Here is a 20091-nt window from a genome sequence, read left to right as displayed (position 1 = left end):
TACCACAGGGTCTTTGGTCCTAGACTTCTTGGGCAGGGCATTTGACCTCTTCTTGCCACAGTTTCTCCATCTGTAAAATGAGGGAGTTGAACTAGATGACTTTAAGGTAGCTTCCAGCTTTAAGCATATGACCCTGTGATCCTATTAGAAGATAATTAGGGGGGCGGCTAGGTGTTGAGGTGGATAAAGCACCGGCCCTGGATTCAGGAGTACCTGAGTTCAAATCCAGCCTCAGACATTTGACACTAGCTGTGTGACCCTGGGCAAGTCACTTAACCCCCATTGCCCCCCCCCAAAAAAAAACAAAAACAAAAACCAGAAGATAATTAAATGTTAAATCATACACTAAACATTTGTGGAGAATAGATATATGTTTTTGTTTGTTTGTTTGTTGTGAGGCAATTGGAGTTAAGTGACTTGCCCAGGGTCACACAGCTAGTAAGTGTCAAGTGTCTGAGGCCGGATTTGAACTCAGGTCCTCCTGAATCCAGGGCCAGTGCTCTATCCACTGCGCCACCTAGCTGCCCTGAGAATAGATCCTGGAAGACAAACTGGAAGGGGGTGGGGGGGGGGACCAGACTGAGCGAGAAGGATGAGGGCTGGGTGAGCGTTTCAGTGAGCCCCTAGTAATAGGCATTTATTTATTTATTCAACAAACATTTCTGTTGGGGGTGACGGGGTCTGTGCAGCAGTATTCTGGCCCCTGGAGTCATCATTCTGGGAACCAGAATCCTAAGGGAGTAGGGATGAGAGTGGAGGTAGATTAGGAGAAGAACACATAGATCCTGGTCCCCCCATTTAGGAACGAGTTCAGCTGTCTCCCTTTTCCCAGAAGCTGCAGGAGAAAAATAAAAGAGAACCTTCTGCCCTCTTGTGGATATCAGTGGCATTGGCATCCCATGTTCCTAGCTGCACATCTTGGGGGGTAGGAGAGGTGGCACAAAGGACAGAAATTCAGCCTGGTAGCAGGGTAAGTAATTATATGACTTGAAGGAAGGCAGGACAGACATCCCTAGCCACTTCTCTCTCCAGACTTCTCCAAAAGAGGCTTTAATTCCTTTCAGGAGGGGAAGGAGGAGGTTGGGGCCAAAAACTTGACCACTGCTTTCCTCAGAGAGGAAATACCATGCTAGACTTACATGTATCTGCTCCCTTAAATATGATTAGTTTGTGGGATGTGATTTTTAGATTCAGGTTAAAGTTCTGATCATTATCCATTAATGGGGAAGCAAGACCCCAAGCTTTATATCAAAGATTTGATTCCATTCCCACCAAATACCAGTTCCACAATGGACACACGTAGCAATTAACAAAGAATCCTATGTATCCGAGTTGATAGTAAAAGAGACATCAGAGACCGAATCCGTAGGAGAATACACAGCAGTCAATACAGAGTGAAGGAGCTCAAACTAGAGAGTCCTAGATCTTGTCCAAGGGGAGAAGTTCCCCAAGGTCTCTAGTGTGACGGGGACAGGGACATGATGGAGTCTGCCTCTCCTCTCATGTCAGTTTCTTCCTGGAGTCTTGTTTTCCTTTAGCAAGGAAGTGGGGTTGGCATTGTCCATCTTCTCTCCTTTCTTCCATCCTGGCCACATGGCTGCTGTGAGAACATGGCAGCTAATGTTCACCTGGGATGGCCTCCAGGTCCATTCCCACACATGCTCTGTGGGGTGCAATCTCCATTACACCTATTTCTGTTAAAGGCAGTAGCATCTTTCCAGTTATTCAAGTGCACGGCCTTAGGGTCATCTTCAACTCTTCATTCTCCCTCATCCCACATAGCTAGTTTCCACATCCTGTTCATTCTACCACTACAATATCTCTCATTTGTCCCCTACTCTCCTCTCACAAGTTCCCCAACTACTTTTACATAAAATTACTTTTATATAGGGCAGCTAGGTGGGGAAGTGGATAAAGAGCCAGGCATGGAGTCAGGAAGACCTGAGTTCAAATCCAATTGCAGTCACCGACTAGCTGTGTGACCCTGGGCAAGTAACTTAACCCTGTTTGCCTTAGTTTCTTTTCTTTTGTTTTGTTTTTGTGAGGCAATTGGGAGTAAGTGACTTGCCCAGGGTCACATATCTAGTAAGTGTCAAGCGTCTGAGGTCGGATTTGAACTCAGGTCCTCCTGGATCCAGAGTCAGTGCTCTATCCACTGTGCCACCTAGCTGCCTCTGCCTCAGTTTCTTTATCTGTAAATTGATCTGAAGAAAGAAATGGCAAACCACTCCAGTATCTTTGCAAAAAACAACAACACCCAAATGGGGTCATGGAGAATCAAACACAACTGAACAACAACAACAATAACACTTTTGTATATATCCTTACAGAACCATATTGCAATCATGCCTGCCATCTCACCAAGCCTCAGTGATACCTAATAGGTCAAATTTGCCTTCTTGCATTAGGAGCTCTAGTTGACCTTATTTATCATATATCCCTTGAGCATTTATGTACATATTAGTGAGGGTGCAGATTTTGTAGCTGGCCCCTTTCTTGAATTTTGAGTCCTGTGTACTTCTAGATTTTCCTACTGCTAATCTTAAATTCTTGCTGTCAGTGGTATCTAAATTGGTGGACGGAGGAGGGGAGCTCAAAGTCTTAATGTAACTTAAGCTTTAATAGTTTTAATAGTTTAAAACTACACTAAGACTTTTGGGCCACCCTGCACATAGAGGCAGCTTCCTCCCTTCATCTTCTTTTTCAAGGTAAAGTCTTTTCATTGAGATGTGCTGGATGCCACAAAAATCCATTCTTATCTGCCTTTGTTAAGTGCATTCCATTCTGAGCCAGGAGCCTGTTATTCATGCATTTTAAGCCATGGTCCAGTTATCCAGATACCATTTGCAGATACCATCTTCTTGTCATTTCCTTGAGAGTGAGGGCTGTGTTCCAAACACATAGCACAGTGCTAGCATAAAGTAGATAATGCTCATTCATTGGTTGATTCATTCACTAACTAATCATTTTCCAAATCCAACTTTCTTCTCTGAAACCCTTGCCTTTGATTGGAAGTAGTCAATCGATCAATCACTATTTATTATTTATTTTAAATTTTTTTTTTTTTTGCAGGGCAATGGGGGTTTAAGTGACTTGCCCAGGGTCACACAGCTAGTAAGTGTCAAGTGTCTGAGGCTGGATTTGAACTCAGGTCCTCCTGAATCCAGGGCCAGTGCTTTATCCACTGCGCCACCTAGCTGCCCCACAATAACTATTTATTAAGCACCTATTATGTGTCAGGCACTGTCCTAGGAGATACAAATACAAATACAAAGAATACAAATACAAATACTGTGTGTCAATACCTCTCTGGACTTTAATTCCAACAAAAAGTACTTAGGATTTCTGGTTATGCTCTGTCATCTTGTCACTAGCCTTATTCTTTGGACTTATAGAGAGGCTTTATACCATTAATCAAGTTTCCTTTTGATCTCACTTAAATTTACTTTAATTGCCGTTGTTATTGTTATCTGTCCTTTGTTTGACAGCAGGAGGTGATGTCATGACCTGTAGATAATAGGATTTAAATGAGGGAGGTCTATGCCACCAACCTCACTCTTTCCTCCAGGGCTAACTGGGTCCAGTGGCAAGATATATATCAGGATGACTGGAGATGGCCCCGATGTTCAAGGTGATTAGGGTTAAGTGACTTGCCCAGAGTCACACAGCTAGTAAGCATATGAAGTGAGATTTGAACTTAGGTCCTCCCAACTTCAGAGCCAGTGCTCTATCCACTGTGCCACCTAGCTCCCCAATTGCTGATTAACAAGCAGATAATCTAGTGGTTTATTCTGGCCGTGGGATCATAGGTGTTAAACTGCATGGAATTAGAACTAGCAATTGTTTGTTTTTTACACCAGTAAAACAACACAATATTTTAAAAAATACAGAGATACAAAAACAAAGAGTAAAATGAATAGAACTTAAGTTATAATTGGGGAAGGCCAGAGGCAGCTAGGTGGCACTGTGAATAAAGCACTGCCCTGGATTCAGGAGGACCTGAGTTCAAATCCGGTCTCAGACACCTGACACTTACTAGCTGTGTGATCCTGGGCAAGTCACTTAACCCTCATTTCACTGCCAAAAAAAACCCAAAACAAAAAAAAAATAATTGGGAAGACCAGAATCAATCAATAAACATTTATTAAGTGCAGACTATGTGCCATACACTTTGCTATTTGTAGGGGATACAAGAAAGGCAAAAGACAAAGTTTCTGCCCTCAAGGAGCTTACAATCTAATTGGGGGTGGGGGGACAACATGCAAACAGATATGTACAAAGGAAGCTTTAGACAGGATAAATAGGAAATTATTTAAAGAGGGAAAGTACTGGAATTAAGAGGTTTTAGAGGTGGTATCCTGTAGAAGGCAGGCTTTTATTTGGGATATAAAGAAATCCAGGGAGGTCAGTAGTCAGACAAGAGAGAGAGTGTTCTTATCATGGAAGACAGCCAGAGAAAATGCCTAGAACCAAGAGAGCGTCTTGTCTGTGGAACAGACAGAAGGCCAGTGTCACTGGATCAAAGAGTATGTATTGTGGAATAAGGTATAAGAAGACTCGAAAGGTAGAATGGGCTAGGTTTTAAAGGCCTTTGAATACCACAGCATTTTGGATTTGCTCCTGAAGGAAATAGGAAGCTGCTGGACTTTATGGAGTAGGGGAGATGACATGATCAGACATGTGTTTCAGGAAAATCACTTTAGGGACTAAATGAAGAATGAATTGGAGTGAGGAAAGACTTGAGGCAGGCTAATCTCCTAGCAGGCTATTTCAGTAATCAAGGCTTGAGGTGATGAGGACCTGCACCAGAGTGGTGGCAATGTCAGAGGAGAGAAGGAGGAATATTCAAGAGAAGCTGCAAAGGTGAAATTGGCAGGTCTTAACAGCAGCAGCTTCGATATGTGGGGACTGAGAGGATGGTGTTGTCCTCTATGCTAATAGCAAATGTGCATGGGGGAAGGCTTAAGGGGAAAGATAATGAGTCCTGTTTTGGACATATTGAGTTTAAGATATCTGCCAGATATCCAGCTTAAGATGTCCAAAAGGCAGTTGGAGCTTTCTGCGCTACCCAGAAGAGGGGTCCATACGGCGTTGTACTCAGTTTCCGTCGTAACTTTAAAGGGAAACTTCCATAATGTCCGGAGCCCTGGATGTCTTGCAGATGAAGGAAGAGAATGTCCTCAAATTCCTCGCTGCAGGAACCCATTTGGGTGGCACTAATTTGGACTTCCAGATGGAACAGTACATCTACAAAAGGAAGAGTGATGGCATCTACATCATTCATTTGAAGAGAACTTGGGAAAAGCTTCTGCTCGCCGCTCGAGCCATTGTTGCCATTGAAAACCCTGCTGATGTTAGTGTTATCTCATCCAGGAACACTGGCCAGCGAGCTGTTCTGAAATTTGCTGCTGCCACTGGCACTACACCTATTGCTGGATGTTTCACTCCGGGCACCTTCACTAACCGGGAACCTCGTCTCTTGGTGGTCACTGATCCTCGGGCAGATCACCAGCCTCTGACTGAAGCATCATATGTTAACCTCCCAACCATTGCATTGTGCAACACAGATTCTCCACTTCGCTATGTGGACATTGCCATTCCATGCAACAACAAGGGAGCTCACTCTGTGGGTCTGATGTGGTGGATGCTGGCCCATGAAGTCCTACGTATGGGTGGTACCATCTCCCATGAACACCCGTGGGAAGTGATGCCTGATCTTTACTTCTACAGGGATCCAGAGGAGATTGAGAAGGAAGAGCAGGCCGCAGCTGAGAAGGCAGTGACAAAGGAGGAATTTCAGGGTGAATGGACTGCCCCTGCCCCAGAATTCACTGCTGCTCAACCAGAGGTGGCTGATTGGTCTGAAGGAGTGCAGGTGCCATCTGTGCCCATTCAGCAGTTCCCTACTGAAGACTGGAGTGCTCAGCCTGCTACCGAGGACTGGTCTGCGGATCCTACTGCTCAGGCCACTGAGTGGGTAGGGACTACCACAGAGTGGTCCTAAATTTTATCCCAGGTGCTCTAATAGAGAAGGAAAAGATTCTTGAAGGAAAATAAATCTTGATTTCTTAAAAAAAAAGGCAGTTGGAGTTGTGAAATTGAAGGTCAGCAGAGAAATAGAGGCAGAACAGGGAGATCTGAGAATCATCAGCATCCAGATGGCAATTAAATTCATAGGAGCTGACGACATCACCAAGTGAAATAATAGAGAAGGAAAAGAGGGCCAAGGATAGAACCCTAAGGGACACCTATGGCTAGAGGACCTGATCTGGAGGAGGAAGCTGCAAAGAAGACAGAGAAGGAATGGTCAGATAGGTAGGAAGAAAACCGGGAGAGAGCAGTGTCCTGAAAACCTAGAGAGAAGAAAGGATCAAGGAGAGAGTGATCAGTGCCATCAAAGGCTGCCAAGAGGTCAAGGAGAAGGAGGTCATTGTATTTGGCTGCTGGAGATCAGTAGTAACTTTGGAGAGAGCAGTTACAGTAGAATGATAAAGTCAGAAGCCAGATTGTAAAGGGTTAAGAAGAAAGCGGGAAGAGAGGAAGTGAAGGCACCTATTGTAGATGGATTTCTTGAGGAATTTAGCTACAAAGGCATAAGAGATATAGGATGATGATAGCGGGAATGGGAGGCTGAAATGAGGGTTGTTTTCATGATAGGAGGAACATAGGTATGGTATACTTGTAGGTAGTAGGAAGGAGCCAGCAGAGAGGGAAAGCCTGAAAATAAATGAAAGAGTGGCGATAACAGAGGGGTCAATCTGTTGAAATAATCAGGATGGAATGGAATCATTTGAACAAGTGGAGCAATGAGTCTTGGTAAGGAGTAAGGCTGCTTCATCATGTATAACAGGCACATATGGGAACTTATGAAGAAAAAAATACAAAACCAAAAAAAAAATACAAATACAAAAAATACAAGAGAATAAATATACAGTAGTAGGGGAAGCTAGGTGGCACAGTGGATAGAGCACTGACCCTGGATTCAGGAGGACCTGAGTTTGAATCCAGTCTCAGACACTTGACACTTACTAGCTGTGTGACCCTGGGCAAGTCACTTAACCACAACTGCCTCACCAAAAAAAAAATACATAGTAGTTAAACACAAGGTAATTTGGGAGGGAGGGCAATAGCAGTTGGAGGAACAACCAGGAAAAACTTTATGTAGGAGATGGTGCATCTTAGAGGAAAAGGACTCTATGAGGCTGAGGTAAAGAGGGAATGCATTCCAAGCATGGGAAATATACAGTAAAAAGAGTCAGAAATGGGAGATGAAGTGTCATGTAGGAGGAAAAAGGAGAGAGAGAGAGAGAGAGAGAGAGAGAGCGAGCTAGTTTGGTTGGATCAGATCATAGACTGAGGGGAAGTATTATCTAATGAAGGTAGAAAGATAGGTTGAGACCTAGTTAAACAGAAGAGTTGGTGTTAGATCCTTGAGGTAATAGAAAGTCACTGGAGTTGATTGATTAGAGGAGTGACAAGATTAGAGCTTCACCTAGAAAAAATTACTTTGGCTGCACTGTGGAGGATGTCATAGAGTGGGAGATAGAGTTGAGGCAGTAAGACTTATTCAGGAGTCATTGCTGTAATTTAGGCAAGAAGTGATGAAGGACTAAATTAAGGTGATATCTGTGTGAGCAGAAAGAAGGGTCAGATATGAGATATGTTGTGGATATAGAAATGGAGAGATTTGGCAACTGAGCAGGGTGAGAGAGAGTGAGGAGTTGAGGATAATGCTGAGATTACAAATCTGGGAGAAGGGAAGGATGTTGGTGACTTTGAATTAAGAAAATTCAGAAGAGAGGTGGGAAAGATGTTTGGACATGTTGAGTTTGAGATGGTGTAATTTTTTGCGGGGGGGCAATGAGGGTTAAGTGACTTGCCCAGGGTCACACAGCTAGTAAGTGTCAAGTGTCTGAGGTCACATTTGAACTCAGGTCCTCCTAAATCCAGGACCGGTGCTTTATCCACTGTGCCACCTAACTGCCCCTGTAACTTATTTTTTGGTAATCTGTTTTGAAATGTCTAATGATAATTGGTAATGGAGAACTGAAGTTCGAGGGAGAGACTAGGGCTAGATTTGGGAGTCATATGCATAGAAGTTATAATTAAACTAGTGGGAGTTGCCAAAGTCACTGAGAGATAGTGTAAAAAGAGAAGAGTAGGGAGTCTAAAACAGAACCTTTGGGAACATTCACAGTTAGGGAGCATGAATATGGACAATAGACTAACTATGAAAACTGAGAAGGAACCATTACAAGTAGGGAGAGAAACAGAAGAGACCAGTAGTGTCAAATGCAGGACAGAGGAAGAGAAAGATGAGGACAAAAAAACGACTATTACATTTGGCAATTACGAGATCACTGTCTTGCAGTTGATACTTAGAATCTTGAAGATTTATTTAGAAAACCCTAAAATGTCAACCCAAGATAATTTAAATTATTAATGAATTCAGCCAAGTTTCAGGGGAGAAAATCGACATAAATGGTTAGCAACATTTTACCAACAAAACCTAGCAGGAAGAACTAGAAAGAGACACTTGATTCAAAATAACTACAGAAGCTATAAGGTATTTGGTGATTTTTGTACTAAGATGCGTCCAGGAAAATATGAATCCAACTATAATACACTTAGAAATAAAGATAGACCTAAATAATTGGAGAAACATTAATTGGTTATGGATAGGTTGAGCACATACAGGGCAGATAGGTGGTGCAGTAGATAGAACACTGGCCCTGAAGTTGGGAGGACCTGAGTTCAAATCTCCCTGGGAAAGTCACTTAACCCCAATTGCCTTAAACATCTGGGGTCATCTCCAGTAGTCTTGATATATGTCTTGCCATTGGACTCAGATGGCTTTAGAGGAGAGAGTGAGGTTGGTGACCTTGCATAGCCTTCCCTCACTTAAATTCTATTCACTGCAAGTCATGACATCATGTGACGGTCCTCTTTGAGAATGAAGGACAAATAACAATAATAATTGATCATGGATAGGTTTGAGTCAATAAAAACAATACTACCTAAATCAATTTATTTATTCAGTGCTTTATCAAACTACTAAGGGAATATTTTATATGATGTTAGGGAATTTCTCAATTTAGAAGTCGTAAGATCCCCCTGGAGAGTAATTCCTCCCACCTTGGTTCTTATTGATTAGACATCATTAAGTCTGGGTGGCCAAGAGGATAGAGCTCTGGGCCTGGAGACAGGAAGACTGAAGTTCAATCCAGGCTCAGACACTTCCTAGCTGTGTGACCCTGAGCAAGTCACTTGCCTCACTTTCTTCATCTGTAAAATGAGCTGGAGAAGGAAATGACAAAACCACTCCAATATCTTTGCCAAGAAAACCCCAAAAGGGGTCCCAAAGAGTTAGGACATGAGTAAACCAACTGAACAACAACAATAAGTCTGAAGGTTAGGCTATAAGATAAAAAATTTAATTAGCATCAACTAAAGAGAAGTTGCTAGGTGGATAACAATGTGCTGAACAAAGGGATACACACACATATACAGGGCTTTACACAGCCTTAGGGCGGCATCAAAGGCAGAAAAAAGAACTCTATTAGGTGAGGCTGCTCAGCCCCTTTCCTTATTTGGGAGGGTGAGTAATAGGGACAAGATGTGAGGTGATTTTGAGGAGAATGTGTTAACCTTGGGGTCTCAGGAGTTGCCAGGTTCAGGTTTGTTCTAGTGGGGATTTTTTCTCTGTAGTTAATTTCATCAGAATATCCCAGTGGGACAAGAGATCTCTAAGATAGCAAAAGCCTCCTTCAAGATAGAAATCAGTAAGGTTCATCCTGTCCTTGCCAGTCTGAAGGTTTCTGTGTACACAAACCTGTACCTCTGTTTTGTTTTGTTTTTTTACCTCTAAGGTTATTTTTCTGGATGAGATATTTTCTCCAAACTTACAATCTACTTCTTCAATAAGAGCAATATTGCTTTCGTCCATGACAATCCATTGGAGTAAATAATTGTGATATCATTTGGCAAGTGTTGGGCCATTTCTATTCCATCCCGGATTCATGCCCTTGAGAATTCAGAACTCTTTACTTTTATCAGGTCAACAGTTAACTGTCTGTGTACAATGATACTTGATGACTCATTTCTTCTTACTCTTATCTCTACTGGACATTACCTGACATTACCTGCATATTCCCATCATCATTTTTTAGGGAACAAACAGCAACTGCCTCCACTGAGGGTTGAGTTTTCTTTTTGTTGAGTATGAGCCTCATTTTTGTTCTTGAGTCCTTCCTAGGGGCTCTCCCCCTAGCCTAGTTCTTTTTTTTAATTTATTTTTTTTTGTGTGTGAGGCAATGGGGGTTAAGTGACTTGCCCAGGGTCACACAGCTAGTAAGTGTCAAGTGTCTGAGACAGGATTTGAACTCAGGTACTCCTGACTCCAGGGCCGGTGCTCTATCCACTGCGCCACCTAGCTGCCCCTAGCCTAGTTCTTTTAAAATAAAAACCAAAGCATATGGGGAAACTGGTTCACACTCATTCCCTGGTTCCTTTCAATTCTAGCAGACACTTTATAGACCCCTGACACCAGTGTGATCCCCTTCCCCAATCTTCAGACTGAAACCTGATTGTGACTCTAGCCTAAATAGCAACCCTGACTCCATATCAAGCCTTGATCTCAGTCTTTGAACACTGGTGTCTTTAAAAAACTGGACTCTAACCTCAGATGAAGCCTTTATACTAGGTGCAGACTGAGTGAGTCCTGACCTCCTACTGAATCCTGACCCCCAGTCTCAGACTTAGCTCTGAAAACCAGACTGGTGGTTACAAAACCCTTCATTTAATATCTGTTCACTTGATGGATCCTCAGAAGAAACTTTGACTCAGATACATTATGTTATCACTTGCCTATGTTCATGGCCTGAGTTAATAGAGTTTGGGACTCAAATCCAGGTCTTTTTAAGTCAAGTGCTTTCCACTACAGTATACCACAGTACCTCCTTTTAATGCTGCAAAGGTTTTCATTCCACAGTTAGAGATGTGAATAGCTCTGGGACAGGGATTGTAGAGGCAGCATGATGTCATGGGGAGAAAGCTGGATGTGGAGTTGGGAGACTTTGGGCCAAGTCAGGTCAAACATTTATTAAGCACCTACTATGTGCCAGGGTTGTTCTAAGCACTGGGGTTACAAAGAAAGGCAAAAAATAAAACAAAACACCAAAATCTCCATCAAAACTAACTTGTCAGGGCAGCTAGGTGGTGCAGTAGATAGAGCACCGGCCCTGGATTCAGGAGGACCTGAGTTCAAATCCAGCCTCAGACCCTTAACACTTACTAGCTGTGTGACCCTGGGCAAGTCACTTAACCCCAATTGCCCCACCAAAAAAAAAGTTAAAAAAACTAACTTGTCCCTGCTTTCAAGGAACTTATAATGGGGGGAGGGAGAAGAGACAACATGCAAACAACTATATACAAACAAGATATATTCATAGAGGATAAATTAGAAATTAGTCCTAGTTCTGACACTTAAGATAGCGGATTTAGAGTTTTGGAAAGGACAATAAGTTTCAATGAGACCAACCTCATTTTACTTACCAACTGTGTGATCCTGTGCAAATCACTTGACCTCCTTGTGCCTTAGTTTCTTCTGCAAAATAGAGATAAGGTTACTTGGGTTGTTGTGAGGAAAGTTCTTGGTAAACTCTTAAGCACCATATAGATTTGAGCTATTATTATGGTATAGGTACTACATTTAGGAATGATATTGCCATTGAGAATCGGTAGCCTGTCTCAATCAAATTACCAAGGATGGTGGGCCATGTCATAGAGTGATCAGTTGGAAGAACTAGGAATGTTTAACCTGAAAAAGAGAAGGCTGAGGGAAGACATGATTTTTGTCTTCACATATTCAAAGAAGTGTCACACAAAAGAGTGATTAGACTTGTTTCGTATAACTACAAGGGGTAGAACTAGAAGAAATGAAATCCCAGAGGAATGGTACTTCCTAACAATGACAATTCTCCCAAAATGGAATGGATTTCACTCCAGAAGACTAAACTTCCGGTCATTAGAGGCGTTCAAGGGGAGGCTGGATAACCACTTGTTAACAACACTGCAGAGAGAATTTGGAGCATCATGTAGGGGTTGCCTGGTATCCCTTCCAGTTCTGAGATTCCAGGATTCTGTAATTCTTCTCATTCTATAATTATGCAGCAGGGACAACTCTCTCCCTCCCCAGCGTGTGGAGAGGGACTCCTCACCCTCCTTTTTAGCTATTTTGGGGAACAGCCCAAGGTAATTTGAATTACACTTCTGTCTATCCTGGGGGAAGTAGGGAGGGCGGAAACATAATGGGGAAGAAAGTGAAGGTTTAACTCTAAATCTCTGAATTTAGTAGAACTTGTTGATTTGAATTGGAGGTAATTGTTGTCCTTCATACTGGAAAAGGACCAAAATGGCATCATGACGCTGGGGTCATCGTATGATGTGTCTAACTATGTCTGATCAGAACAATAGGAATTTAGAAGGCTCTACCATTTGGGATGGCGATGTCTCTAAATTTGTGCATCTCATGTTTCTTTTGAGCTACTGAAATTTGACTTTTGTTCATAGGGCACAGCACCTTCTTTGATGCAGTACCACATTCAGGAGAGAGAAGAGGCAGATGGTAATAGGTCACTACAGTGAGTTAAAGATAGATTTGCTAGTTTAGGTGAAAGAATAAAAGGTTCCTTGAACCTCTGAGAAACTTCACTGGATTGAGACCACGGACTGTGGTGACAAAGTATAAAAGAAAGTCTAATCAGATTGCCTCTGATGATACTCTTCAATAAATCAATTAACTTTAGTAAGCACCTACTATGTGCCAGATACTATGATAAGAACTGCCCCAAGGAGCTTATAAATCTAATACTCCCCACATGAAAAAGATTGGGGAGCCTGCTTCCAATTTCCTTGAAGAGACTTTGGAGCATATATAGACATTCTGTAATTGGTTCTGCTTTGCTAACCATGTGGTTAGGAGAAGGCTTTTCTTTTCTCCTCCCCCACCCCCTCCACTTAAAAAAGTATTTTATTTTTTCCAATTACATGTAAAGTTTTCAACATTCATTTTTGTAAGATTTGGGGTTCTGAATTTTTTCTCCCTCTCTGCCTTCCCGCCCCCTCTCCCTATGATAGCAAGCAATCTGGTTCAAGTTATGTATGCTCGATCATGTTAAACATATTTCAACATTAGTCATGTTGTGAAAGAAGAATCAGAACAAAAGGAAAAAAAAGACAAGAAAGAAACAAATTTAAAAGAGAAAATAGAAAGCTTTTATCTGTATTCAGACTCCATAGCTCTTTCTTTGGATGTGGATAGCATTTTCCCTCATGAGTCTTTTGGAAATATCTTGGAACATTGTATTACTGTGAAGAGCTAAGTCTTTCATAGTTGATGATCACATAATGTTACTGATATTGTTCTCCTGGTTCTGCTCACTTCATGCAGCATCAGTCTACTTAAGTCTTTCCAGATTTTTCTGAAATCTGCCTGCTCATCATTTCTTACGGCACAATGGTATTCCATTACATTCATATACCACAACTTGTTCAACTATTCTCCAATGGATGGGCATCTCCTGAATTTCCAATTCTTTGCTACCACAAAAAAAGCAGCTACAGATATTTTTGTACATGTGGGTCCTTTTCCCTTTTCTTTGATCTATTTGGGATACAGATCTAATAGTAGTATTGCTGGGTCAAAGGGTATGTAGTTTTATAGTCCTTTGGGCATAGTTCCAAATCGTTCTCCAGAATGGTTGGATCAGTTCACAACTCCACCAACAATGCATTAGTGTTCCAATTTTCTCACATCTTCTCCAACATTTGTCATTATCCTTTTCTGTCATAATAGCCAATCTGATAGATGTGAGGTGGTACCTCAGAGCTGTTTTGATTTGCATTGGAAAAAGACTTTTCAATTGGTTACATGGTCAGAACTGCCTTCAAAAGACATCTGACCAAAGTCTCAGCCATTCTCCTGGGCTGTTCTCTCCTAGTGTTCCTGGTTGGACTTCTTTGCTAATTGCATCTGGTTGGACACAATGCTGGAAGGAGACAAGCCTTGGGCTCCTCCACTGAGGTCAACACATGACCACATGCATGGGCCTTGTGTTTATCCTTTTCCATTTTAGCTAAAAGGATTTGAGAGTCTGATCTTGTGAGTTTCAAAATGTCAGAAGAACAGTAGAGAAGAGATACCCCTGACCTCTCAGGGTACTCCTAGAATGCTGAGGAGGAGATATAACAACCTGGCACTGGGATAGTAAACCAGAGCACACTCACTACAAAGGCTTACGACAAATGAAGATGAAGATTTTTGACCAAGATGGATGCTCGAATGAAGGTAGGCAGCTCAGCTTCCATACACCTACTCCAGAAAACCTGAAAAATAGCATGAAATGATGATGAAATAATGATCAAGAAATCCAATGAGAAACTACTTTATTCATCTCAGAATGGTACAAAAAGTCAGCCAGAAGCCAAGCCAACAGGAAAGACAGCACACTAGAATGTCATCACCAATGAAGGCAAACTTCTCCTAGTGTGACCAGAAATATCTGTAGACCAAAAGACTCTGTATCAAGACGCTGGGGGAGCTTCCAGGAGAAAGGTCCAAAGTTGGAAACCTATAGCCTGGATGTCAGGAGCTCTGAGCATCAGAGAACAGTATAGGCATAGTAGATCTCACATTGTACTCTTGGTCCAGAGGCTTTGAAATCCTTAGCACTCTGTCCTAAGATGCCATAGAGAACCCTAAATTCCAAGGCTCTGAATCTCAAAGATCCAGGGAGGCCTAAAACCTATCAATGCTGTTAATGTAGACATACCTTGGGAGGTCAAGAGTAGCACAGAAACCCAGGTCAGTACCAAGTAGCACTGACCACTGCATCCAAAAGGACATCAGGAGACAGAAACTCATCTTGACACAGTGACTAAGCCTGAAAATATGAGCAAGCAGAAGATACCAACCAATATAAAGAATTATTAAAAGGGGTTCAGCACCTGTCAGCTCCAGCAGCTATTAGTTCTGCTGCATTTTATGCACCTTTGTCTCCATTCACTTCATTTAGTGTAGATGGTCTGAGGCATTCTCCAGCAAGGCTACCCCAAAGGTGCTGAAGAATGGAATACCTGATCCTGTGGCTTTTGGTCTCTGGAATCATCCTTAGTAGGGACTTCTGCAATGTAACTGCCTTAAAGCCAGATGTTGCCTGCTCATGCAACTTGGACTGAACCCTGAGGAGTAGGGCCTTGTGCCCACCTGGCTCCAGTGCCTGCAAGCCCTGCTTCTAGTCCTTGTAAAACATCATGTCAGGGGCAGCTAGATGGCGCAGTGGATAGAGCACCGGCCCTGGGGTCAGGAGTACCTGAGTTCAAATCCAGCCTCAGACACTTAACACTTACTAGCTGTGTGACCCTGGGCAAGTCACTTAACCCCAATTGCCTCACTAAAATAAAAAAAAAACAACCAAACAAAAAACATCATCTCAATTGCTATATCTCCAAAGGGTAATTACCCTTTGGCAATTTGGTATTTGGTAAATACCCTGTCTCCGTGGGGTGCATACATGCTCATACTTCTTCCCTCCTGTATATCTTCTAGGACTTTTGAGATATGGCCTGTGGATCACCCATACCCACACAATAACATTCTTGTTCCTATGATGGTCATGGTCTCTATTGTGGCTGGACTCTTTTCACTGGTTATGGCTGCTGTCTGATGTTGCAGTTTGCAAAAGGAAATCTGAGAAGGCAAGAAAAACTAAATCCTTTAAAAATATGTAAAGTCAATCAAAACAAATACCCTCATTAGCCATATCTCCCCTCACCATCCTCCCCCAAGAAAAAAGAAGGAAAGGAAGGAAGAAAAGAACATTTGTTTCAGTCCGTCCTTTGAATCCATCAGCTCTCTCTCTCTCTCTCTCTCTCAGTAGATAGCATGTTTCATCATGAATCGGAATTTTGACTGGTCATTGCATTGATCAGTTACTAAATCTTTCAAAGTTGATTATCTTTGAAATGTTGATATTGGGGGCAGCTAGGTGGCACAGTAGATAAAGAATCCATACCTGCATTCAGCAGGACCTGAATTCAAAACTAGCCTCAGACACTTGACACTATCTGTGTCACCCTGGGCAAGTCACTTAACCCTCATTGCCCCCCCCCTCCAAATATTGTTGTTATTGTATAAAATGTACTCCTGGTTCCGCTTACTTTGTTTTACATCAGTTCACTCAAGTCTTCCCGTGCTTTTCTTTGCTACCACAGAAAAAGTTGCTATAAATTTTTTGTAATGTAATACTTTTTTCCTCTTTTTTATCTCATTGGGGTATAGATTTAGTAGCAATATTGCTGGATCAAAGGGTATACTCAATTTAATATCTTTTTGGGATATAATTCCAAATTGCTTTCCAGAATGGTTGGACCACTTCACAGCTCTAACAACAATCATTAAAGTACTTGTTTTCCCACATGTTTTCCAGTATGTATCATTTTCCATATTTGTCAACTTTGCCAATCTAATGGGTGTGAGGTGGCAGTTTAGAGTTGTTTGAATTTACATTCTTTAATTATTTGTAATTTAGAGCACTTTTTCCATTTGGCTATTGATAGCTTGGATTTCTTCTGTGAAAATTGTCTTTTTATATCCTTTGACCATATATCAATTGAAAATCTTTGAAGCATCTTAAAAATGAACAGAAAAGAATAGAAAGGCCAGAATCACAGACAAATAGGACAACTTTGATAGTTAATTGTTGAATTTATTATTATATTACATTATAAAAAAACAAGTTACAGATAAGAGGTCCACAGTTTCATATACAATCCTCTTCTTTTGTTATATTATATATTTGAAAATGCCCATTTTATTTAATGTTTGTTAAATTCAGAATTAAAATAATAATAACACAACAAAAACCAAAACAAAAGTTTCAGAGAAGGTACCTGCACTGGTAAAGGAATTTTTTCATCCAGGAATTCCCCATACCACTGAAATCACAGGGCTGGTCTCTATTCCTTATCTACTGTTATAAGTTTACTAATCATCAACTAACTTAAATATTCCAATATTCAGACAATACAAGTGAGAACTGTATATGAAATGGTGGACATCTGTTATGTACAGTTTATTTTTTAATCTGTATATTTAAATAAGGTATTAACAAAATTGTCCTGTTCGTGTCCCCTTCTGAACTTTTTTCCCCTGTGTATATGTATATCTATCTATCTATCTATCTATCTATCTATCTATCTATCTATCTATCTATCTATCTATCTATCTATATTTAAAGTGAGGCAATTGGGGTTAAGTGACTTGCCCAGGGTCACACAGCTAGTAAGTGTTAAGTGTCTGAGGCTGGATTTGAACTCAGGTACTCCTGACTCCTGGGCTGGTGCTCTATCCACTGTGCCACCTAGCTGTCCCATCCCCTGTATATATTTTTAATTGGTGTCCCCTATTTTTGGAACCTGCATTGCTTTCCATTAACTCAATCATTCTCCTCAGCAAAAGAAGTCTTTCCTTCTTCCAAATGTTTATAGTTGTGACAGGTAAAACTAAATATATGTGGTTACCCTATCTGTCCCCTTGTGGGGAAAGCTAACTAGGGCAACAGTTTAACAGTTTAGGTATTAAACATTTATTAAAATACATTAGAGGTTAACAAAGAGAGAACAAGTGTCTCTGAAAGAATAGGAAAACCCCAACTACCTCAACCGCTCCTGGTTCAGCTGCCCACCCCACAAGGTTCTCACCACCAACTCCCTCAAACAATGCTTCAAGCTGATTAGTTGAGAGTGTCTCATGTTCATGTGAGGTAACTTCGAGACACTGAACCGTAGAAAGGTCAATTCATGCTCTCATAGCAGGGGGCCTCTGGTAGTAATAATATTCTCACACTCCCCCCTGTGCTTCATTAAGAGTTTTGTTAAATGAAGCAATAACATTACATATACTTATAATTAACAATATAAAGGGAATAAAAAAAAGAAAAAAGAAATTGAGCATTGCATTGACAAAAACTAAAGGGGGCACTCCCCTTTAGCAGGTGGACATTACAAATAGTGTATACAATGGGAAAAAGAAAACAGGAAAATGTCCATTCAAGTCTTTTAGAAATCTTTTCTCAGATGATTCTTGGGATGTCCTCTGGGTATAGTTCTGGATTCTGGCTCTGGATCCTGGGCATGGTCTCAGGTGTGGTTGTAAAAAAAAAAGTCTCTCAGGTGTTTCAGATACTGATGATCAGCTAGAAAGTCTCAGCTGGAGAGTTTTCTACAAAATTGAACTTAACACAACTTTAAATAACTTTGCCAATAACCAAATCAAACAACGAGAGTTCTCAAAAACATGTCTAAGGAAATTCAGAATCTTTTAGAGATATTATAAAAACAAAAATTGAATTCTTTTTTGTGTGTGTGAAGCAATTGGGGTTAAGTGACTTGCCTAGGGTCACACAGCTAGTAAGTGTTAATTGTCTAAGGCTGGATTTGAACTCAGGTCCTCCTGACTCCAGGGCCGGTGCTCTATCCACTGTGCCACCTAGCTGCCCCTAAATTATTTTTTTTAAAGTTAATATTACTGTAAACTCTCCTGTGGGGAATAAATTAAGAAGACAATAGTGATATTAATAATGAAAATAATTTTAACAATCTTTGTTTCATCACTTTTTGCATCATCTGCCTAATTATCCTCATGCCATTATGAGAAATTAAAGAATCTAATATAACTGGTAATAGATGTCAAGGCCAAATTCAACATTGTATCCATCATGACATCTGAGATTAATTATGGGGTTACCATAAAAGGACAGAGAAAGAAAAGAAATGAGCATTGCCAAACTTCATATGTTGAGGGGAAGCTGTCAGGCTTAATCAGATGCATAGGATTGAGATGTTCATGGCATCAGGCATATAGGAGGGGGAATTGAAGTCAGGCATAGAATATGATAGCATAGCCTGGCTGTCCAATGCTATGTGGGGGAAAATGAAACCAAGAGAATCCAACCTCAACTCGTGCCAATAGCTGTTCTCTTGGCAGTGCAGTACATAGACTTTGTGTGTGTCTCCCCTTCTGTGACATTTCAGTGCCTGCTCTTGTATGTAATCCTTTCATGCATGGCTGGCATTTTGGCTTCTCTGATCTAATAACTCAGAATAAAGGTAATTACTGTCTCAAATGGTAAATTCCCATAATCCAAGTCTCATATGGATTTAACAACTGAGAATAATGATGATAGCAAAAAATAAGAATCTGCTTTGACTCAGAATATACAATATGCAATAATTCCAAATAACAACTTTTTTAAAGCTTAACAAACATAATACTTCTAGAATTAATTTACACTTGCCATGGCAACCAATTTACCAAGGAAATACTTTATAGAATTTGATCAAATAATCAGTTGGAAAAACAAACAATTTAGAATATGGGAGAACAATACTTCCAGAATTAATATTGTATTATGAAATCAAAACCATCTTTCATTGGTTCAAAAATAGAGAGATAGATGAATAGATAGATGAATAGAACAAAATACATGTGGAAGTATAAGTCTACATGTGCTAGTACCAGTTTTACATGAGAGTAATGGATCCACAAGGCCTTCTCTCCAATTTTAGTGGCAGTTGAAGTTGTTAGCAGTACCTAGAAAGGACCTTCCCAAGTTGGTTGAGTTCCACTAGTCTGCTGAAAATTTTTAATATATACACAGTCTCCTGATCTCAAATCATGTAAGGAGAAGTCCAAGGGGCCAGCCTTTATTGTTGCCCCTGCCTTGAGGAGTTCACGTAGCCTGGCTTGTAATTCCTGTATATAGGAATATTCTCACATAGTCAAACAAAACAAATAAATACAATGGCATATCTGAAAATCTCTCTCACATTTTGCATCTCTGTTCCATCACCTTCCTGCCAAGAGGAGGGTGACATGCTTTATTATCAGTTTTCTGAAGTTATGCTTGCTCCCTGTGTTGTTGATCACAATTCTGAAGTTTTTCACAGTTGTTTTTCATTACATTATTGAGGCCATTCTGTAAATTGTTTTCCTTGTTCTGCTTATTTCTATGTTATCAGTTCATATATCTT

General features: G+C 40.9%; 1 protein-coding gene across 1 annotated transcript; it reads left to right on the top strand.

Annotated features, from left to right (window-relative positions):
* The first annotated feature begins 5134 nt into the window (after positions 1-5134).
* Positions 5135-6079, top strand: LOC122749418 (40S ribosomal protein SA-like). The gene has a single exon (XM_043995787.1). It carries the CDS (start codon positions 5135-5137, stop codon positions 6002-6004), a length of 870 nt encoding a protein of 289 aa, XP_043851722.1. The 3' UTR covers positions 6005-6079.
* Positions 6080-20091: the final 14012 nt, after the last annotated feature.

Source organism: Dromiciops gliroides, chromosome 3 (genome assembly GCF_019393635.1).
Source record: "Dromiciops gliroides isolate mDroGli1 chromosome 3, mDroGli1.pri, whole genome shotgun sequence".
Classification (NCBI taxonomy): Eukaryota; Metazoa; Chordata; class Mammalia; order Microbiotheria; family Microbiotheriidae; genus Dromiciops; species Dromiciops gliroides.
The sequence above is the reverse complement of the archived record's forward strand: the minus strand, read 5'-3'. Positions and strand labels throughout refer to the sequence as shown.

What these genes read in the sequence shown, in the direction of transcription:
- LOC122749418 (XM_043995787.1), top strand. Translation starts at nt 5,135, where the DNA reads ATGTCCGGAGCCCTGGATGTCTTGCAGATGAAGGAAGAGAATGTCCTC.